At 42.7% G+C, this 23,875-nt stretch overlaps 1 protein-coding gene across 3 annotated transcripts in view; it reads left to right on the top strand.

Moving 5' to 3' along the window:
• GLDC (glycine decarboxylase) overlaps window positions 1-23,875 on the top strand; it is a 68,110-nt gene that overhangs the window by 36,174 nt on the left and 8,061 nt on the right. For 2 of the 3 annotated variants that reach the window (XM_081066752.1, XM_081066754.1), the window contains exons 16-21: window positions 7,559-7,634; window positions 13,287-13,412; window positions 14,847-14,996; window positions 16,264-16,376; window positions 17,756-17,897; window positions 20,283-20,394. In XM_081066752.1, coding sequence (XP_080922878.1) covers window positions 7,559-7,634; window positions 13,287-13,412; window positions 14,847-14,996; window positions 16,264-16,376; window positions 17,756-17,897; window positions 20,283-20,394 — 719 coding nt within the window. The remainder of the gene's footprint in view (window positions 1-7,558; window positions 7,635-13,286; window positions 13,413-14,846; window positions 14,997-16,263; window positions 16,377-17,755; window positions 17,898-20,282; window positions 20,395-23,875) is intronic. The other variant, XM_081066753.1, reaches the window with a different exon arrangement.

Consider the following 23,875-nt stretch of genomic DNA (forward strand, 5'->3'; position numbering starts at 1 on the left):
ATTGCAACAAAAAGAATAAAATACCTAGGAATAAACTTAACCAAGGATGTGAAAGACCTATACACTGAAAACTGTAAGACATTTTTTTTCAAAAAAAAATTTTTTTTTAGTTAGGGAATATTGGAAGATATCCTTGGAAGGTGTTAATTATTGTTTCTCCAGAACCTATCAGCTCCAAGTCATCGTCCTTCAGTCTTACTTGTGGAGGGCACAGCTCACTGGCCCATATGGGAATCGAACCAGCAACCCTGTTGTTCAGAGCTCCCACTCTAACTAACTGAGCCATCTGGCTGCCCAAGACAATTTAGAAAGAAATTGAAGAAGACTCAAAAAGTGGAAAGACATTCCGTGCTCATGGATTGGAAGAATCAACATAGTTAAAATGGCCATATTACCCAAAGCAATATACAGATTTAATGCAATCCCCATCAAAATCCCAATGGCGTTTTTTAAAGAAATAGATCAAAAAGTCATCAGATTTGTGTGGAACCACAAAAGGCCCCGCAATAGCCAAAGTAATCCTAAGAAAAAAGATCAATGCTGGAGGTATCATACTCCCTGACCTCAGCTTGTACTAGAGAGTAACAATAATCAAAACAGCATGGTATTGGCAGAAAAACAGACACACAGACCAATGGAATAGAATCGAGAACACTGAAATAAACCCACATAAATATGGACAGATAATTTTTGACAAAGCCAAAAACATACAACAGAGAAAAGACAGCCTGTTCAATAAATGGTGCTGGGAGAATTGGATAGCCACTTGAAAAAGAATGAAACTGGACTGCTATCTGTCACCATGTATCAAAATTAACTCAAAATGGATCAAAGACTTAAGCATAAGACCTGACACAATAAACTGCATAGAAGAAAACCATAGGTACTAAACTTATGGACCTTGGGTTCAAGGAGGATTTTATGAATTTGACTTAAAAGGCAAGAGAAGTAAAAGCTAAAATAAATGAATGGGACTATATCAAACTAAAAATCTTCTGCACAGCAAAAGAAACCATCGACAAAATAAAGAGGCAAAAAACTAAATGGTAGTAGATTTTTAATTTGCCTTTTTAACAAATTCACAGGTTACGCTGATGTGCTGGTTTGGCCAGCATACTGTGAAAACCACTGGGGTTGCAGTTCTCAATCCACGCTTCACGGTAAAATTACCCGGGGAGCTTGTAGAATACTGACACCCTCCCCACTCCACAAACTAGTTACATCGGAATCTTCTGGGGATGGGGTGGAGCTCAGGTATCACAGCTCCCCAGGTGATTCTCATGAAGACTAACATATTTCAGTAGAGTGAACTTTAAAAATGGCCTTTGAAGCCACAACCAGTCATATGCATAGTTTACAGCAGAGTCAAACACCTGATAATTGCCATCTCTGTTGCCTCTTTTCCTGACCTCATGGTTGTCATTGATCATCTCTGGAAAGCTTTCCTACCGAGCCTCCTGCAGCTTCTGAATTCTCGCCTACAGAGAAGTCAGCGAGGCCAGATATCAGAGTCCCTTGATTAGGGACCAATTTCCTAAAGAAACACCCAGAATGCCAAGAAGTAGAGAAAAAATGGTGAAGGATGAAGAGCCATTTGGAGGAAAATTTAAAGCAAGGGACAGAAGGGCTTCTCCTCCTGCAATTTCCCTAACCCTTGAAAATATAATTTGATGTTTGCGCTTTGCAGGGCTCTAGTGCAGTGATTTTCACACTTGGATGCATCTCTTAGGGTTTCTGATTTAGCGTGCTGGGGAGAGCCGAGAACGTGCATTTCTAACGACTTCCCAGGTGATGCTGACACTGTTATCTGGGGATCTGAGTTTGAGAATCGCATGTTGAAGGTAGTCTTCAAGTATCAAAGGTTAGAGCAGCTGGATTTATCCAGATTTTTCTTGACCAGAATTCAAAAGTTGTAAGTGTAGAATTTAGCTTATGTCAAATTACATACAGATTGATAAGAACATTCCAAAATGACATGTGTGGAGGGGTTTTCATTTTATGCTCATAGAAGTAGAGACCCAGGTAGTGTTTGGTGTAAGGTATGCAAAAGTTGGATTACAATCCTGTTGCTTCCAGGGTATGTGTACTGCAAAATTGTCAGTCAGTCTGTTTATCTGGTCTGTAGGATAGGAATCGGGCACCAATCTTTACCGCATTTTCTTGCGATTAGTCTTACGAGGTTGCCTGGAACTGAGTAGGTCATTGCAACACAGTGGCTGTTTTCATCATTTTACTCCCATCGATTTTACCATAATGTCAGTTTTTTAGGTAATGTTTCATTGAGATCACTTATGTTCCTGACCATTTGATGGTGGTATTTTTAAAGTAAAGAAGGGTTTAGAGGAGGGGAGTTTGGCATCAAAATGTCCAACATCAAAGCATTACTTATCATAAGAAATCTAAGAGTTTCTTTTGGAGAGTAAGACTGGGAAGAATGGGAGAGGTTGCTCTTTTTCTTTTTTTTGCCTTAAGCTTCATACCCTTTTGCACTGGTGCAAAGTTTTAAACAACATGAATGTATTGCTTTCATGATAAAACATTTAAATTCACCTGTGAATTACGTGGCATATCCCCACGTGACAGATGAGGCAGCTAAGATCCAGAGGAGTGATGTGCTCAGGGCCAAACTGCTTAGAAAGGGACAGTAAAAAACAGCCAGTGCAATAACATGGCGCTGTGACGATCAGCAGTGACTGCTTAGAAATAGAATGGAAGGGTTACATTAGGACGTTGGAGATTTGCTGGGTTTTAGACAGACGGATTCCTCCCACTCTCTTCTTCAAAATGTAGCCATTCCAGTTACTTTGCCTTTACATATCAATTTTAGAATAACCTTGTTTATATCTACAAAAACCTTGGTTTTATTGTATAATGGTGTATATTTTAGCTTCTAAATATTACAACTTGCATAATGGTCTAGATGTGTTAGACATTATAAGTATTATAGATGGTTGAACAAAACTGTTTCACATTTAAAATTAGAATTCAGAACTTATAAAAGTTTTTTCATGAAAAATGTCTTTTTAAATGTAATAAAATATATACATTTTTTAAACAGCATACTATAAGAAACTTCTTAAGAAGTTCAAACATTATCAGAAAAAAAAAGGCCCACTCAGTTGCAAACGGCTTAAAAGAAAACTCTAAAATCGCACCCTAAATATGACCACCAGTGTGTACACTATAATGGTGTATTAAAAACTATAAAATGATTTTCTGAAGAATAGCTAGAAAAAATTAAAACAAGAATAGATTTGATAAACCTAGATAGTTGATATTTTTTAAAAAATGTATAAATCTTAAATTACTGGCACCAAAATTTTAAAACGTTAACGATCTGTAACGTGATCATTTTCTCTAGGGCACATTTTCACACCTTTTTACTTGTATAAATACAACATCCTACTTGAGAACACAAATACTGTTTTCTCAGTACAATTTAAATAAAATTCCACAGTTGTTTTTGGTAACTGCTGGGATTCACCTTGAGTCATGAATTGTAGCACATTCTGCAGTCTTGCAAAATGGGTTCTGTTACATTTTCCATAACTATGAAAACCATGGAGAAATCTTTCTTCTAAGAACAGCTGCTATAATAATCTATCTTCAGATATTCCAATGCAGCCAATTTCTGAGAAATTTCTTAAGGTGTCTATATATAGTCAGCCACCACATTCTTTAGGCAGAACAAAGAGGTTATTTCATGACTGGTCAAGGATGACTTCTGCAATGTGTATATCAGTGACAAATGTACATAGTAACTGACCAAGATGCCTTCTTTACAGGATGCAGTTCATGTATAACCTTAATCCATGTGAGGTTTTATGCTTAAGAAATGCTGTGCTTTCCACCTATGACTACTGGCGGTGCATATTCTGCAAAACCGTCTATCAGAACAGGCCATCCATGTTCCTTCTTCATCGAACATAGACATATCATCTGCAGTCTTATTTCTAAGATTTAGCAAAAGGTTCCAAGTGGCCCTTAGAGTTGATCTTGTGGGAGAGTCCAATAAAAATGTCTTCCAAAGATCTAAAAATGTAACCATTCCAAGATAGGATAGAGTTGCAGTATTTCTGAATCTCAACCTTTTTTTGCCCAGGGTTCTTAGCAAAGGTAAAGAAAAATGATAAAGTCTTTGAAGTTTATTGTGCCCTTAAACTCTTGTTCTAATCTTGGCAAAAGAGCTGAACTATGATGCCAGCCCTGTCATAGGCTCTTCCAATTCCAAAACACCACCCTTTTTATTGTTTTGCTAAATTCACATTGAGAAGCTGCCCTGATTTTTCACACTTATGACACACTGTTACTAATAGGGCCTAGCTTTACATCATCACAAAACAGTTGAATTATTTTCACCTGGGGGTTGGGGGGTGTTATTGTGCTTGTTATACAGTCTTCTAGCTTTTTCTCGTCTACTGGGCCTCTTGTGGATTCTTTGTAGAATGAGTATGGGTTTTGGAAGTTGTTGTCTGTTAGTTTTCACTAATTCTCCGTTAAATAGTATCACATGTAGTAGTTATTTCACCAGCCTGAATACATGCCATGACAGGAGGGCCTTGTTTTTCTAAAACTTGAAGCTTATGCTCACTTGGCACTTCTGTGGGTCTGTAGCTGAGGAGTCCTCAGCTGGAGTCCTCCTTGCTGTGGAGTCCTCCTTGCTGTGGCTGGTCTGCAGGTCCAGGCCACTAACTGTTTCATTTTAAATCAATGTCAGAAATCCACTGTCCTAGCTGCCCCTCCACATACAGTAGTTTTCTAACGGTCTCTTAATTTGGGTTATGCAGATAAGCAGTTGTTTTTCTTAATACTTTTCCACCAACAGGTGGCACTAATAATTCCCCTTACTTTAATAGCACCCCAGCAGAAAACCTTACATGGCATTTAGAACGTATCTTTCGTACTTTTTAGTAGAAACATAGCTGATTTTAAGAGGGTCTCAGGCAAAATACATCCAGCATTTCTGATCAAGTCTTTAGCAATTGCCTTTCTCTTGAATTACCAGCTCATAAATCTAGTCTCTTCTTTATTTCTAGTCTAAACATCTTGACTGGTCTTCAACAAAACAAGATGAATAGAAAACATGAAAATACAAAATCCATTTGTTGAGGCCCCTTTCCAAGGGGAAAAGGACAACATAAATGTTGATTGCCTGGGCTGGAGACGAGAACTCAGTTTTGAACAAATGTACTAAATAGTTACTGCAGAGTATTCCATGCCGAGTACTGCTCTATGTATTCCCTGTGAGGCAATGTGCAGAGCTCTGAGACCTAGATCCTATCCTCATAAGCGTATGCTTTCACTCTGAGATAAGACAAGCATACAAAATAAATGTGACATCTGTAATAATTTCCAATGTACAGTAAATGCATAGGATGTTATCAGAGGAGCGAGTCAAATACTATGAAAGTTTGAAGGAGGTAAAGAATCATTCAATCAATCAATCAATATTTATTGAACATCCCCTATGTCAGTGTTCTTGGCACAGAGAATACAATGTTAGTCATGGACATGGAAGATTTCTGTGACAATGAAAGGAGTGGTGATAGTCGCCAGGACTCATTGAGTGTTTACCTTGTGCCAGGCACTGTGATAAGCACTTCACCATGGATCATCTCATTAGTCATCACATCCGCCATTCGAGATGGGTGCAGTTATCCCCATTTTAGAGACAGGAACACACAGGCACAGAAAGCCTAAGCAACTAGTGGTGTTAGTGGTTTGCTGAAGTGTGGCATATTCATTTTCCTGTTCTCAAAAGAAAAAAAACCACCAAACGAGCTAGAACTTGTTTGTCAGAAGCCAGCAAAACAGAACACCAGTGTTTGCCTCCCTGTGAAGAGTGCAGAGAGGCAAAGCTCACTCAGTGTGGGTGACAAGCACCTGGGTGCCCCAGGTCTTCTGGGGTCAGGCCTTCTTTTGTTGCATCATTCAGGCGAGGGTTCTGTGAAAGGAAACCCTTGTTTGCTCCCACAACTCTCTTTGCATCACGTGCTCAGAGGACCTGCACTGCTCACAAGGCAAGCATGAGGCTCCTTGAGACAGGCCGACTTCTACCGAAGTCTGTCTGTCACTGTTGGTTGTTTGGGCACGTGATACTCTGGCCTCAGTTTCTTCATGTGCAAAATGGGGGCGATGGTACGTACCTCATGGGGTCTTGGAAGGATTAAATAAGATGGCGTAAAGTGCTTGGTGGCAACAGCAGTAGGTAGCATTTCCCTGTGCTATCTGCTAGCGAAGTGCCTGGTAAATAAGTTCTTAAGTAGTGGAGCAATTTATGTTTACTGTTACTATTATTATGACTTAGCACATCTAGTCCTTTCTATTGCTTTGTGGTCCCCACGCTGTGGAAATCACCGCTTTCCTTCCCTTTCTCCAGCCAGGCTCAAAGCCCTTCATTTCCAGATGTTTCCCTGTTCTCTCTCTTCTCCTCATGCTGAGCCCTAAATCATCAATTTTACCATCTCCCGACACCAAACCATCATGCCCCTACACTAATTTGCAAATATTTCAAATCCAACTGGTTCTAGGGCAGCGTTCTCTCAAAAAAGAAAAGTTTTCCCGTGCTCAAACTTTTAGCTGTTAGGTAAGAAATAAAAGAAAGTTTATCTAATTTATTCTTACGCCTTGTGCATTTAGAGTGTGATCTTGAATGTTACCAGGTGACCGGGGGGATGAATGCCAAAACTACTGGGTCTTCCAGAGTCAAATGATGGTGTAATTTTGCAAAATGGAGGAAATATGTATTTTTGAATGGGATTTAAAAACCTATTACTCACTTCCCTTTCCTTCCTGCAGAGAGTACTGAGAACATTAAGGAGCAGTTTATGATTGACTCAGCATTGCTCACTGGAATGTTAGTCATTAAGGGTGCTCTAAAAGTGGTGCCTTTGTGGACTGTTTTGATGGCTATGGCCAGCCACTAGCAGCCATGTGCAAGTGAGATCCGGGAAAGCAGACCCGGACACTGACGGGAATGGTGCCACATTCAAAGTGCACAGTTCCTTTGGGACAATCTGATCATTGACATTTGGTGACATTAAGAAATTCATTGTTCATGATTTTAGGTGTGATAATTGTAGCTATAGTTTAAAAAATAATTCTTATCTTTGAAACATATATATTGAAGTTTGAATAAATGAAATGATAACGATGCTTGAGTTTTGCTTCAAAACAATCTATTAATAGTTCAGAATGAGGAGGGTAAGTGAGGGATACAGTAGACTGACCATAATCCAGTAATTGTTAAAGCTGGGGGACAGGTACATGTGGTTCCTTATATTCTTCTCTCTATTTTTGTTTGAAATTTTGCACAATAAAAAAGATGTTTTTGGTTCACGGTCCTGAGTGAGGATCGAGAGGCCCATCCCTGAGTAGGAGTTTTAGTGCACAAACTGGGTATTCGAGTCGTTTAGGTCACGCAGAAATCCTAGGTGGGTGTTCCATGGTGTCCGGGAGTGACTGTGTCACATGTGGGTGAACACGCAGATGAATATTGAATGAGTAAATGAACATGAAAAAGTCCAAATTCCTGATCCTGCTCTTCTTGTCTTTTCAGTGGAGCCCAGGGGGAATATGCTGGGCTGGCCACTATCCGAGCTTACTTAGAAGGGAAAGGAGAGACACACAGAACGGTGAGTATGGACAGGTGGTGCCTACTCACCACCTGGTGGCAGCAGGTCCAGCTCCCAGGGCCACTTTGTTCTGTGGGACACTTCCTCCAAGCTTTCTTGGAAGTAGCTGAAGGAACATATAGCCAAGAAACAAATTTCCGTGAACTGGCCATTGCGATCCTTGCCTCTAAGACACTATTGGACCATTCGTAGGGAAAACATTCAGAGATAAAAGGCTTTTGGTCAAACCCACTCTGTGAAAACCAGCCAGTTGGCTGTGGAACTGCTCACCCAGGCGAGAAGAGGGAGGAAGGGGCAGGCAGGTTGCCAAGCCTCCTCCCTTTGGCTCAGCCCTGGCCCTAAGCCTGGACAACGGGCAGAGACTGAGCTTTAATTCTTCTGTAACTCCTACTGTGCCTGAGCACAGTTCTGGTTATATGTATACTCCAAAAATATTTGTTGAATCAACAAATGCCCTATTAAATGACTGTCAGTACTAAGCAACAAAAGAAGACATGGAACAGAGATCATGTTCTGCTTGATCATGGTTCTGCTTCATTGTTTGCTTTGGGTACGAGAGTCTGGCCTTGGATCCGAACTGCTCTGGGGGCCTGTGGGGACGCGCAGGTGCTAACGGGCTCTACGGGACCCCACTCGGGATTCCCAGAGGCAGTGCCGTTAGCATTTGATCTGACACAGGCTTCAAATTGTGGCTGAAGCTCGTCTGTGTTCTTGGGGCCCTCATGTTGTTGAGGACCAACAGTAAGCTAGAACTTCCGCTGAGCTTGGAGGTGGGGTTCTTGGAGCCGTGGGCAGAGTCAGGAGCAGGACACAAGCAGCTGCCCATCCCAGGAGACTTAGAGAAAAGGATGCTGGGGGGTCTGGCTGCCTGAGTAAGTAGGGTGTGGTAAGTGGCAGCCCGATCTTAGTCCATTCTTGGTTTTATTAAAATTGGGATTGTTTGCTGGAATTTACAATGAGAGAATGTAAAAATTATTTCACTTCCCTTTCAAAAAGGAAGGGGAGGAGTGGTGGGGAGAACATTTTCTCTCACATTCCCTCCCTTATTAATCCTAATTCCACTGATGTGTTTTCCCAGGCTTTTGTCCTGGTTGGGGAAGAGAATTGATTTTCAAAGACCTTTGAAACACAGGACGTTCACTACTTGAAAAAATTATTGGACACTGGCCACATACAAGGCACTGTCTGTGCCAGTGCAGAGAGACAGCCCCTGACATTCTGACTTGGTTATTTTTCACTTCCATTTATTTGTGGATTTGAATTCTTTAGCTTTCTAAGAAAGGATTAGTTTAGAACTATGTAATTGTCTTTTGGACCACAGAGCACTGTCAGCGATTCAGATGGGAAATGGTGACGCTCCAGATGTCCAGTGAAAGGTTAACAGATGACTGATATTAAAAGCTCCCTCCTGTTTTTCCTCCTTGGCCTCCATGTACTGAGGTCGCCCCTGGAACTCCTTATCATCATGCTCTCTAACCACGAGGTGTCTGGGGACCCTGGGAAGGGGTCCTTTCATCCTGTGTGGCCATCTCCACGTTGCTCCCCTCCCCATCTCACTCCCCACCTGCTTTATGGAGAGGCCCCGAGATCCACATTATAGAGCCCGTGGAAGGCCGGTCAGGAGCTAATAACAAAGGGCCAGCCAAAATGCAGGTTCCGTCCACTCTGCAATGCTTCCCACCCTCATTGTTTCTCAGTCCTCCAGTCTGACACCCAGAAGTATCTCAATGTTCAGCAGGTGGGGACCAAACCGGAAAGATGGAGGAGAAAAGAGGCGAGACCTTTTGATTGGGCCTGAGCAGCGTTCCTCTGTGACTCACAGATTCTTTCCAGCTCCTTTTCCTTCTTTGTGTTTTCCAGTCCTGCCTTTTTTCTCCATTCTCCTGTGTGTGACATTTCTTCTGGCACCATTGTCCACACTATTGTCACTGAAGTGTTGTGAGAGGCTGTTCTATTCTGAAGGACAGAGAGAAAGAGGAGCTGGACACTGCATTGTAGGGAGGGGAGAGGGTGGGAGAAGCAGGGAAGGCCCCCCAGTCACTGAGCTGGTAGGAATACAGAAATTGTAAGTTTGGAAATTTTAGTATCCTTCTAGATTAAAGATTTTAATTAAAGCTGATTTTTTTAATTAGAGAAGAAGAAAATGACATATTCAAATAATCAGGGAGGATTTTTCTGTATCAGAGAAGTCTGAGATGGCTGCTCTTGCACAATAGACTCTAATGGAGTCCAGTAAAATGCATCCTTTTTTGAAAACAAGTGTGGGGAAATCATGTGCTTCAGAACCACCTGGGTTCCTGATGGTTCTCTTGTTTCGAGCTGTTTTTGGAAGTTATTTTTACTTTGCTGTTACGTTTAGAGGCTCCTAAAATGCAACGGCCAAATTATTGATTTACTGGTTTAATTTGGAAGAATACAAATTTATTTAACAAATTCTTATGTAACAATTACCATGTGCCAGGCATGGTCCTAAACACTTTATAGTAACTCAGTTTGCTAGTCAAATATTAACTCAGGTTTGCTGCCAGCGACTGAGCTTCCTACACAAAGGGAAAATACTGACCAAAAAACACCTCCAGAAAACCTGTATTTTTTCTCCCGAACTGTCAGAGGCAAAATAATGGCCTTTGGTTGTTTGATTTTTACCAGCAGTAAGAAATCAATTTCTCTTGCAAAGGATTCCTCCTGAATCCTTCGAGGATGAGCAGAGTTAGGTCTATGCCAGGCACACTGGGGAGTTAGAAAAACACAGCTTCCCTAAATGGGCAATATGCGCCAAAGTAGGTTCATTTTGGATAAACTAAAGCATCAAATCTGGGTCCTGTTGTTTCCATATCCCTCACAATACCACAAATCTAAAGCATGGAAAAAGCAAAATTAAAAAAAAATAAAGTTTCTTAAATCTATGTAAAAACCAGAAATGTCTAACAGCAACATACAAACGAATCATTGACAAAACCATGGACTTTTCTTTCCACTATTTCTTATATCAGGATGTATATTAGTTTCCAGTGGCTGCTGTAACTAATTACTACAAACTCAGTGGCTTAAAATAATACATTTATTTTCTTGCTGTTAATGGAGGCCAAAAGTCTCCATTGGTTTCACTTGGCTAAAGTCAAGCTGTTAGCAGGGCTGGTTCATTCTGAAGGATCTACGAGAGAATCTGTTTTTTTGCCTTTCTTTCCCAATTTCTGGAGGCCTCCCACATTACGTGGCTTATGGTCTCTTCCTGCCGTCACTGCAACCTCTGGTTCAGTCATCCATCCACTTCTGTAGTCAGAGCTCCCTGTGCCTCCCTCTGATAAGAACACTTGTGAGTATATTTAGGGTCCAACCTATAATCTAGATTTCAAGATCCCATCTCAAGATCCTTAGCTTAATCACACCAGCAGAGTCCCTTTTCCATAAGGTAACATTCATAGGTTCTGGGGATTCAGATGTGGACATCTGCAGGGGCCCATTCGTCAGTGCATCACAGGATGTTTGACATTTTTAGCTTGAGTCTTTTTGTTTCAGCAGAACTTCCCTGGTTTGAATTCGTAACTCAGGCCTTTAACAAATATTTTATATTCATTTTTTGACATTCGCCTTTTCCTTCTGTCGCATCCAGCACGACAAGAGTTGTGGGAAGCGAGGAGGGCGGCATAAGGTTATAAAAGACAGTAGACGAGAGTAGTGTGCAAGCGGGGCCCCGGGACTGCAGCCTCAAGGACTGAGCCCCAAATCGGGCCAACACCAACGCATGGCTTTTATTAGTTAGGTGTGGAAGTAAAAGAAATAAAGTTTAGTCAATCTCAAGATCTATGAATCCCATACATTACAATAGGAAACTGATTTAAACCAATCACCCTTGCCAGCAGGCAGCTGAACCCTAAGTCTCAGGATAAGTACTTCCCCAAGGGACAAAACCTTTGTGCATATGAATAGATGGAGAGCACATCATTGAGTCACTTCCCTTGCAGGTTGTGGGAAGGAATGTAGCCACAGAGGCAGAAGCTCTCCTTAGCTGGGGAAGGTGGGGGACTGTGCCCACCTTTATTTACCCTGCGAGTTTCCCAGATGGTCCCCACATGGCTGTGTCTGGCTTGGGATGTCCCCCTCCCCCCGTGGGGAGTCGTACCCGTCTTTGACTAGCCAGCCATCTTTCTGGGCCCAAACAGGGAGACATGAGGTGCAAGCACAAAGGTGAAGCAAAGTCCCTGAAAGGATCCGTCTCACAGACTCTCCTTTCTTTAGGGGCAGGTACGAGGAGACAGACGGGTAGGCTGCTGCGTGGCTACGTCCTTCCTTGATCAATGTTCTACCCAGAAGGGATCCTTTTATCCAAAAATCTTTCGGTAGAATAAAAGTACCTTGTGAGAAAGGACAAATGACTCTAGCTTTGGTCCTGATAAATTAAAGAGAAAAAAACTCAATACAAATTGGAGGCATTTAAACAAGAAAAAGGATTTGAGAACAACACAGCATAACCACTGTGAGAGCAATACCATTCAAAAGAGGCACACACTTTGTCAGTGGAAGAGTGACAAAGTAATTTCATGTGTGTTTCTAGTTTACAGTCATGCATTTTTACTAAGTAGTCGACTTTTCTGTTTTTGAGGAAACAGCTGTAAGCTAAGTTTTTGCTTTGTAAGCCCATTTTGTAATGCTCATTCATTTGTCTTCAAGGGGTTGCAATATTGGTTCTGGGATTTAAAAAATAAAACCAAACAAGAGGGTGAGCATGTTTCTCCTTTTTGTTTTCTGTTAAGGAAAACTTTGTGATGTACTTTCCTGTAGTGGGGCATTATCAGATCTACCAGGGCATGTATATTCACTTGTGTTCACATGATTTTTGGGGAGGAAATGAAAATGATTTAAATCTGGGGATTCTAACCATGCACCCAACCATCCACTTTCCATAAGAATTCAATACATCTTTAAGCTCGAGCTTGTGAGACACTTTCTCTTGATCTCTTCAACTTGAAGCAACATGCCTTTATTCCAAGTTCCTACAGCACCTGTGGCTCTAGCCATTCATTTCTACGTATGCCAGTGTTGTGAACAAACGAGTCCTGTGAGCACAGGGCAGGGGTTGACTGGTTTTTATGCTTAGTTGTGGTTGTCATGGGAACTAAGGATTCACTGCACAGAATAAACATCCAATAAATGATGACATAATTGGTGTATTGGCACTGGGAGGCCTTGGAATTATGTTTACCATTATCATCTCTCTCCTGGATCTCCGCAGAGCCAAGCAAAGCACTGGCGCTGTGTTTTGGGCAATTGAGTCCTAGAGTTGAAGTTCCAATCTCATGTTAGTGTAAGATGCTTTCTGCATATTATAATTGAGACAAAGTTAGAATAAGCCCAAGGCTATTTTTGGTGTGCTGGGATAAGGCAGGAGAGTACTAATATTCTGAAAGTCTTTAAGGAACAATATTTGGGGATTCAAATGGAAACTCCTCTTTTGGATTTTGTTTTTGCCATACGGTAATAATGAAAGTATAGCAGATTTGAAGGCATCTTCAGTGGTCAGTTTCAATGAAGGATGTGGTGCCTAGTTTAATATTGGCTCCAAGAATGTTGTAGGTCTTTTCTGCCGTTATGAATAACCTGGTGATTATTTTTTCTCCTTCTTTTCTTCTTTCCTTTCATTCCATTCCTAAGGTTTGCCTCATTCCAAAATCAGCTCATGGAACTAATCCCGCAAGCGCCCACATGGCAGGCATGACGATTCAGCCTGTGGAGGTGGATAAATATGGAAATATTGACACAGTTCACCTCAAGGCCATGGTACCCGTCTTACGCTTAACAGATGGGCGAGGTCTGGGTTGGGAAGAGGTGGTGGGGATCAGCGACTGGATGGTTTAGATCAACATTATGTTCTTTTGCGCTCTAATTAAAAGACTGCAATTCCTCCAATGAATCAGTCTGGGGAAAATGGCATAAAATCAGAAAACCTAACCATCTCTATAAGAACAATGAAAAGCAACAGTCAGTTTTGGTCCAGAATAAAGCTGACCATAGTCTACTTTACCATTTCCTTCACCAACATGGAGAAGGCTCTTTAAATTGAAATCCCGTCCTCTAATTCATGCATGTGTAAGAAACTGAATGAATTATTCATAGTGGTAGTAAGGGTACTCCTTGCAGGACCTGCCTATTCCTTCTGCTCAACCTACCCCTCTTTTCCCCATTAATAATTAAACTGGCAGTCACAGTTTTTCTCAATCTTTGTGTTGGGAATTAAAACATAAATGTAGATTTTGCAAATGTCTGTGGCCATCCCAGCCATTACCTGCTGAATTTCTGTCAGCATTTCACCCCCTTTCCTGAAACACCAACCCCCACTCCCAACCTCCCAACCTCCAGGAAGAGGTTGCCTAGCAACCGTATCTGCTTTCCACTGGTGGACTGGAGGCTGCATCTTAAGAGGGAAGGAAATCAGTTGAATAGCAATGTGATTTTTGTCAGTGTTATTAGGCATGGAGTCTGAGAACTTCAAGTAACTGCTTTCAAAGTGAAGCTGACAATATACAACACCGCTCCTCTCTCCCATCCACCCCCACTCTTCCATCATCCTGCAAAGTTTGTAACAACACATATTTTGGGTCAGTAGTTGTAATTATTAAGTCTGCCTCATATAGAGTATGACCTTAAAATTTTTCTTTTTTTTAAATTTACACACAAGTCTGTTCAGACTTGCTGGCCAAAAAACCAGAAATGTGCCTTTTATATATGCTTGTATTCTGTCAAAAGGAAAAATGAGGGAGATTTTTAAAAACCGGAGCAGGAACACTCCTTGTGGGAATTCTAATTTCACCAGAATGGGAGGGAAAAGGAATAAGAATGGATATGGCTAGATGAGCAGAGAGAGATTAACTGTGAGAATAGAGATGTCTGAAACCAAAAAGATCTAGAATAATTGCTGAGATGACTTTAACCAAAGGAAAACCACGTTAGAGAGCTGAGCCCAAGATGTCCAGTCTTTTTGGTCTTGGCCATGGAGACCTAGCCTGAAGGGATCTTGTTATTTTTGGGGAATGACTAATGAAGGGAATACTGACTATGGATCTTATGTTGTTGTCATCATACTTTGAGACAATTTCAGAAGTGAAAAGACCAAGACTCCATGTTTCTGAAATCTTTACAATAAAAAGCAAGGGTTTGAGACCAAGAAAGAAACATTTCTTCCTTCGTCTCCCTCTGCCCTTTTCTATCCCACAGGTGGATAAACACAAGGAGAACCTGGCAGCAATCATGCTTACGTACCCATCCACCAATGGAGTGTTTGAAGAGAACATCAGCGACGTGTGTGACCTGATCCACCAACATGGAGGCCAGGTCTACCTAGATGGGGCAAATATGAATGCTCAGGTGGGCAACACAAGAGGGGCTCCCTGAGAAAACTGTTAAGTGAAAACAATTTTTTTCCTCTGGCTGCTTGACTGTTGCCTTAAAGCATGACATTGAATTCAGAACTGAGGCTGACTTCCCTTATTGCCAATTTCAAACAAAGTACCCCCATTTCACAGAGATTGCAGATCCTAGACGAGGTGGTGGGATATGCAAAGGAAGAGGCAAAAAGGTTGAAAGGAAGCAGAAAATGAAATGAATGTCTTTAGCTTGTCAGAGGGTATAATCCCTCTGGGGGGTGTTACATGCAAGAAGGTCACCTGACTGCCTTCCGGAGGGAATCCAGACTCAAGGTCTGGCCACTGGTGAATGTTGATCTCCCATGGCCTTGGACAAGCCATTAACCTAGCTCCGGCTTCAGCAGTGTGAAACAGCTGAAGAGCTCTTCCCTGGAGGGCCATCCTGACTTTGGGGTGTGGGGGATCCATGCAATGTGCACCTCTAAGGAAACGGGAAACGGGGGAGAGAGTCATTGGAGTAGAGGAGTGTCATCATCTCTTTCGGTCTTTTTAACGTCTTGGTCATTGTTATTTGTTTGTTTTACTATTTCTGACTCTTTCTGCTTTGCTTTGCTTCTGTCTGATTCCCTTTGTAAGGTAGCCTAGGGATTGTCTGTTGCTTCAATAGCATCAATGCATTCTTTATCTTTGGCCACATTCAAAGTCAGCCCTAAAGCCAGTGTGGCAGGGACGCCTGTTGAATGTTGTGCTTGGCATCAGGATGGTCTCAGGAAAAGTGTCAGCCTCCCTTCCTCTCCCTGGGCCTAGCATCCTCTTGGGCAGCCCGCCAGCCCCTTCTATCAAGTGTCTGGAGTGGCCCTCGGTAAAGTGCACAATACCCAAAGCCAACCGTGCAGGGGGGAGTAGAATTGCTGGGGTGAAAGTTGCCTGTTCCAAAAGCAAGGAGACCATCCTTTCTTGTGCTAGGGGCGCTTCCTCTCCTCCCTCCTGGGGTGGATAATTAGGATTGACTACATATTCCAATCTGTATTTTAGAATCTAAACCAGGCGGAAGGGTCGGTTGTTGTATGCACAGAAACCACAAGCCTTGCTGCCTGTAGAACAGCAGGCTTTGCCCGTGAATGCAGGCGGTGCTGAGGACGTGTCTGTGAACAGTCCGGCTTGCCTTTTTTCTCAGGGCAAAGGCTGCAGCACACAGCATGGCCTCCTCTCCAGGGCACCGTTTCCAGCTCTTGACGTTTGCTTCTTGTTCCTTCCCTGTGTGGCAGGTGGGAATTTGTCGTCCTGGAGACTTCGGGTCTGACGTGTCACACCTAAACCTTCATAAGACCTTCTGCATTCCCCATGGAGGAGGCGGCCCTGGGATGGGACCCATCGGAGTGTGAGTTCTGGGCTGCTGGTTTCAGGATGGCTGTGAAGACTGACAATGACAGAATGGCCCCAAACTCACTGTTCTTCCCATCAAGGTTTTGAAGTGCCAGGGGGTCTTTGGGGCCAGAAAGAGCAGTGAAGGGCTGCTTTTAGGGTATGCACTAGAAGAGGAGTGCTATCAGATCTTACTAAACACACTGAGTGTTCGATTGGCCACACTACGCTCCCATTCATGCACAGACAGGGCAGGTTTATGAACAGTAATGAAGAGTCAGCTTTCCCAGATCAGGATTGGAAGGAACACTAGCACCTGGAAGTGCCTCTCAGACTTGAACTCAGACTTCCAAGAAGCTGTTCCTTTTTTTGCCTTTCCTTTTAAAATCAGCTGACGGTCACATTGAAAGTGAATTATCTAACAACAACAAAAAGAACTCACAGTAGAAAAGTGGCTGCCAGGAGCTGCAGGGTAGGGGGGATAGAAGTTGGTAAAACGGTACAAACTTTCGGCTCTAAGATAAGTAAGGTCTGAGGGCCTAATGTATAACAGGGTGATGACAGTTGATAACACTATTATATAATTGAAATTTGCTAAGAGAGTAGAACTTAAATGTTCTTACACTCTCCCTCCAAATGAATTGGATGTAAGGTGTTGAACACTTTGCAGCCTGAATTCTTATTACATCTGAGGTAACTAAGGAGGAAACTAGAAATAATCGGATGAAGTCAGATTAAGACTAAAGGGATATCTTGTAGCTGTTAACTTTCTATACTGTGAAATTGAATCCTCTTATGAAAATGATGCTGAGCAGCCATTTCCTGAGCTTCAATCTTCCAAAAATGTGCTAAAAGGGCCAATTTTCAGGGTTGCTGAGATTCTGGCCCCCTGGCTTTTTTCCACTTTCCTTTTTGATTATTAGTTTTTGTAAGTGGAGGAGCCCCAGTGCCTCAGCAGAATGGTCTCCACGTGGTGGCCTCTGATGTGTAGCCCACGGGCTTCTTCTTAACAGCACCCTTCTGTATCCCCGAGACACCTGGGAAAGGGCGTGGGACGTGGAGCTGGGAGGTTGGGGTGTGGGGTTGGGATGTCCCCACATCCTGGTGAGCCCATGGTTCTGCATGCTATTCCATGGCTGCCTGCCTCTGCCAAATCCTCCGCCACAGTTCTTGGGTGAGCCAGTGGGGACGTTGATGGCCGGTGAGCCATGCTTCCAGCAAAGGAGGAAGGAAGCAATACTTCCTGAACATCTGCCTCTTAGCAGGTGTCAGGCCCCTTCCACTGTCAGAGTTCCTGTACTAGGAATAGAGCTTCCAGAGAGGGCCCAGCCCTTGCTTCTGTGGTTGGATTGGATCTTTTTTTCATCTTCTGAATTTGTACTTGAAAAAATACAGGAAGAAGCACCTTGCCCCTTTCCTGCCCAACCACCCTATGATTTCAGTAAAGCCAGATGCGGACGCCCGGCCTGTGGGCCCTGTCAGCGCAGCCCCGTGGGGCTCCAGTTCCATCTTGCCCATTTCATGGGCTTATATTAAGGTGAGGACTGTGAATGTGTGTTAGGTAGGTAGGGGATTGATGTCGGTGTGTGTGTGGGTGGTGGTGGTGGTGGTGGTGAGGGGACTGCCGACCTCCTTCTTAACATAAAAATGAAAAACAAAATCCACGATCTGAGATGCAGTGAAGATTGCTCATGACTTGGGTGGAAGAAACTGTCCTACAGAGATCAGCTAAAATTCTTTTCATCTCGTCTTCATGATGTTATTTCCTTTGGGTTCTCATCGTGGGTTTAACATCAGAGAAATGGACATACCAGATATATTTTTCCAGACAAAGTTTAATTCTCTGAGTCATATGGATGTTCTGGCCACATCCTTTGGTTTTCTGTAAGATCCGTATGACCCCTAGCAAGTGAAAAACAGTGCTCGTAATAATTGTTACACTTGGTTGAGATCCTGGGATAAATTTTAGGAAGACATCTCACTTCACTTTATATTTCTTGGGAGCCTGGAGAAGTAGCAGAAATTTGCTTAAGTGATGGTTTCCCAAGGTTCTTTGCCTTTTATGGCCTGTAGAACTGTACTCTCGGAGGTAATTAGACTTTGTCAGGGAACAGACTTCCTTCCTTTGAGTTTCTCCAAAAAACGTTAGGGCCAGAGCTTGTACAGCTCTGTTCAAACTGGCCTGCCAGTCTCCTGGGCTGACAAGACTGCATTGGATAGGAACACTTGTTCAGCCTGTAATTAAAGTAGCCTTCCCAAACTGGCTCCCCTCCTTAAAGGAAGAGGGAAACAAAACCCCAAAACTCAGCTATGCAAATCATTCTGGACAACTCTGGAGCTGGCTGTTATTCTTGAACAGCGTGGCATTTATGATTCTTAAAGAAAACTTTCTGGGAAGCTGGAACAACAATTCTGTACCTCAGAGACTAAAACCTTCTTAAAATGATACTCGAGTTGTTTTGCAAATAGTAACAACAAAAACAATCATAATAAAGGTCTGCTTCTTTGCAAACAGAATCTAATTCCCAGCTTCCTTTCAGTCCCATAAGCCCAGGTTATTTGTTATGGGCATATTTGGGGTGGAGATGATTTCCCATATACAGAAAATAAATGCCCCAAGGCTGGTTTGGGCACATGCCAGGAACACTAGACAGAGCCTTGGTTTTAAAATGAAATAAAGTAGGATTTAAGCTACTCCTTTGACTTTGGGCTCTCTCTTTATTTCAGGCTGTTGTTACCTATCACCTGGACTCTAGAACTACCTCTTCTCTCTGTGCTTCATATTCCATCTTGGACACTTCTTAAGGGCCTGCTAGATTCTCCCAAAGGACCCCCAGTCCTCTCCTTGCTTCCCTTGCTTCTCACTAGCCTACATAGAATCCTTAGGGGATTCTTCCAAAATGCACATGCCTAGGTCCCACCCCAGAGGGAATCAAATTCAGCATATGTGGGATAGGTCTTGGGCCATCAGAGCTGCCCGGTAACTCTGATACACAAATTGGGAGCCAGTGGCTAGCAAAGGTTTGAGGATTGCAAGAGGTCGTGCCAACTCAGCAGGCTCTGCAGTAACCCCCAGACTTCAGCCACGGGCCTTCCCTTCCACAACTTGGTATTCTTCTCACCTGGAGTGCCTTCCCCTTTCTCTTTGTCTATCCAAATTCCATCCATTTTTAAGTTTCCGCTCAGGTTCTCTTATTCTAGGAAGCCTTTTTTGACTTGTCTGTCAGAATGTCCCCTTTACTTTGGACTTTGGTGTCCCTGTTGTTTCATTTCATGCTTTCTCATGTGTATTAGTTATGTATTTAATACATATTAAACCTCCATCACACATGTTGTATTCTGGGAAGGAAATAGACAATACTAATTGGTGCAATCTTGACTTCAAGCTCTTTGCTGGTGATGATGTTCACCCCATATAATCACAGGGATTTACGAACCCCCAGAAAGGGTAAGATTGAATTTGGCAGCTGTTAAACATAAATGACCTTGACTATGGACAGTTGGAAGACAAACCACACAATGATTCTGAGGGGATTTTGGTCAAGATCCCATGGGATTCTTGGCAATTATCAAGATATCTCAAATTCACAGTAAACAAAAACTCCCCCAAATGAGTATAACCTAAAAACAATTTTTTCCTTTTTAGATTACACAATAGCCAACAGTCAGTTTTGCCCTGCTATAAGTTTTGTTAGTAAAATAAGCAATGCAAAATTATTGTTCAAAGGAGAAAACCAAAAATCATTTCAGGTTTAGACAGGACCAACAGATGTCCTTGTTAGGATTTTCCATTCACCTGTAATTTATAGAGTGATGGTAGGCTGACTTCCTTTGTAAGGGGATTTCTCTGGGGGTGTCTTTGGTTAGTGTCCATTGGATTTACCTGTTCCATGGTTGATGGCTCTTTTTCCCTCTGTTGCAGATGATGGGAGGCAAGGGCCTGAAACAGGCCACGGAAATTGCTATACTAAATGCCAACTACATGGCCAAGCGATTAGAAAAACACTACAGAGTCCTTTTCCGGGGTGCAAGAGGCAAGTATTAACTTTAGTCTACCATCACTTTGTGTGTTTTTTTTGGCTAAACCACATTTGACCTAGTATGTGTTGTTTTCTGAAGTGGGTGGGAAACTTGTATTTCTTAGCATGTACCAGAGAAAAGCATAGAGTTATTGGAAATAACTTCAATTTAATGAAAAATTCAGGGGTGTCAGTATTTGCAAGGCTCTCGATGAACTTAGTCTACACAGCCCAGGTCAACAAGGAGCCCACAGCACTGAGAGATGTACACATAAATACCACAAACTCAGTACATCACAAAGTGCTATGGGAATGCCCCCAAAGAGTGGAGTAATTCAAGACTGGGCAGAGGCATGATGGATTATTTGGGAGAGCCTCATGGGAGAAGGCGTTTGAGATGAGCCTGAACGGAAGAGTACCAGAAGCCCAGTAAACAGAGCTACAGAAGGAAGCCAGGGAAAAAGGCGTTGTCTGGGTCACGAGACTGTTGGGTGGATGGAAGGATGGAATAGGAAGAGAGGGAGCAAATGAGGATGAGGTTGGAGAGGTAGCACACGGCCTTGAAGGTCTTGGAAGGCTCTGGACTTTACCCTTGAGCCAGAGGTTTTTGAGCAGAGGAAAGACAGGATTAAGAGAATGTGAAAATCATTAAGACAGTTGCAGGGGGTGAACATGCTAATAAGTAGAATCCATAGGACTTAGTTACCGGCAAGTTGAGTGTGAAGAGAAATTTTAGATAAGCCTCTTCGGCTTATACTAGAGGGAATAATCGATGGAGCAACAAAGTCACCCCAGAAGTGATGGGAGTGGAGGAAGCCAGGTAGCTATGCAGAGATATGCAGAGATAGGCACAGAATCTGAGAGCGGACTCTTGGAAATGGTGAAAACCAAGGAAAGAATCTTGAAAAATCAGAGCAAAACCCCTCAAGCAGATAGCTACATTAAAAGGGCAGCTGGTGAGGGGGACTCCATTCCTGAGGTAGCTTTAGCGCCCCTGCAGCATTGTCACAGCGCCTGTCTCAGAAACCCCCTGCTTGGCCTTCCTGCCTTGCTCGGGCCCGCCTCCTCCCCGAAGCCTTCCGCTCTGGTCCTAGAGGACTGCTTCCTCTTGGCTCCCTCCGCACTGAGGATTTCTCCATCAACTCAGAACTCCTGCAGGGTGGGGCCTGTGCCCACGACAACTCTCTTGCTCCCATACTTGGTTGGCATCATGTCTGGCACAGCATGGGACCAACCAACGGCTGTGCCTGTTGTGCTAAACAGGGAGACAGACCCAAGAGCGCGTGTGATACGAGTCTCAGAAAGCACCTCTGCCTTTTAACAGTTAGGAAGTCACCTTTGAAAGCCGTTAGGGCAAAAACGTGAAGCAGATGCCAGATGAAAACAGGCTGAGAATTGCACTGAGGTTGGGGATGGGAAGGGTGAAGCTTTCACTGTTTGTGGGAGTTTGGTATTGAAGGTGGGGGAGCTGCTTCAAATAAGGTGCAGTTTTGTTTTGTTTTTAAATAAGAAAGTGACATGATTTGAAGCTGCCAGGGAAAAGGCTATGAAGAGGGGAGAGTGAAGTGACTATAATAGACACGGAACAAAGGCACCCTGGAGGTGATGGGAGAGGCTGGCGCTAAGCTCCAAGTAGGTTGCAGTGCTGGGTGTGGGCAGCACTGGGTGTGGGTGCACAATCCCGAGCCCCTGGAGGTGAGAGGCAGCAGTCAGTAAGCAGCGCCCCCAGACCTCGGGCCACAGGAAGCAGGCCCCTCTTCAGCTCTCGGTTTCTCTGGCCCATCATTTACATCTGTGATCTTTCATTTAAAGGCTGGTCTTGCCTTATAAATATGTATCCAAAGCGGGTGGTTCTGGAGTTTGAAAACAGAAAAAACTAAATAACCTGAAGCTCTGGATAGAAATGCTCCCCATAGAGTCGGAAAGAAAGTTGTGGGCAATATGTCTGTAAGCAACACAAGAAAATGCTTCTGACGTGGGTATTAAAGAAGCTACAAGAGCTACTAATTAATTCAAACATTGCTCCTGCGCTATGAAATGGATCCTGCTTATGTACTGGCCTTCAGGATTAGCTTATGTATTTGTTTTGTCGTTATAGAAGTAATGTATAGATGTTCCACAGGGAAATTTTGGAAAATAAAAAATTACGAGGAAGGAAATGTAAATGATCCATGGTTCCTTCAAGCAGACATAACCACTATTAATACTGTGCTGTATTCCTTCTCGTCTTAGATAGTTGAGATCATTTTACACAGTTTGTATCCTGTTTTTTAACTCTATCTTATATTGTGATCATTTCCCCATGTGTCGTTAAATGTCCTTTGAAAGTGGCTACATCAATTCTATTGTATGGATGTACCCTGATTTAAGCAATTCTGTAGGGTTCCCCCCACCCCCAGTTGTTTACATTTGTAACAATGTTGCAACAAATATCCTTTACTTAGATTAAAAACAACAACAACAAATCCCTGGTTAGAGTCCTAGAAGAGAAATTATTACCTTAGAGGAGATGAATTCATTTCAGCTTGTGATACATACGACCTACTAGTTCCCCCAGGGACTTCAGATCGATTTGCTTCCCACTGTTAGCACCTGCCAGTGACCCACACCAGGGCCTAGAGGGCATGAAGAAGCGACACACAAAAAACAAAATATCTTGGCCAATTTGATGAGTGACAAATGATCCTTGTGCTTTAATTTACAAGGTTGATGGTTTTTTCCTAATTTTTAATATTTTTATATTTGAAACCTTCCTTTGGAGTATCTTGATTTCACAACTTCATTGAGATAGAATTCGTATGCCATACAACTTGCCCACTTAAAATGTACAATTCAGTGATTTTCAGTATGTGCACAGAGCTGTGTGATGCAAACGTAAGTTTTTTAAAGCAAGAAAGAACCAGTGTGATCCAGTGTGATACGTGGGGAGGGTGGCGGCCCTCCAGGAGAGAGGAGAGTGAGCGAGACGGTTTCTCAGGTGCCCCCTACATGCTTGGCATTTAAGTGGCTGCTTTTGGGCAGAGTCGTCCCAGCCCGAGGGGATTTGCAGCACAAAAAAATAGATGAAATTTCCATTTGTTTTGACATTTTACCCCAGAATGAAATAATGAATCCTATTCTCATCCCCAGCAGAAATCGATTGGTGATTACCCAATCCCGAAGTTCATGAAACCGAAAATTGTCTTATGTTTGGTCTGGTAAACACACTCATACAATTTCAGGCTTAGTAATTTAGGGCCTAGAAAAGAATTATCACTGTACCTCCCGAGGGCACAACAGAAATGTTTTTAAACACACTGTATTCCAAAATGTCTAATGGCAATATTTGAAGACCGTTATTCATCTTAATCCTATTTACTAGCTCTAAATAAGACTTTGGAATTACTTTGGATGACTATGAGGCAATAATTTTAATGAACTCCAGGCTTCGCTTTATGAACCATTTCTTTGAGAGATTTGAAAATACCAGCTAAACTGTTGAGGCTTACGGTTTTGC

The sequence above is a fragment of the Rhinolophus hipposideros genome (genome assembly GCF_964194185.1).
Source record: "Rhinolophus hipposideros genome assembly, chromosome: 11".
Classification (NCBI taxonomy): Eukaryota; Metazoa; Chordata; class Mammalia; order Chiroptera; family Rhinolophidae; genus Rhinolophus; species Rhinolophus hipposideros.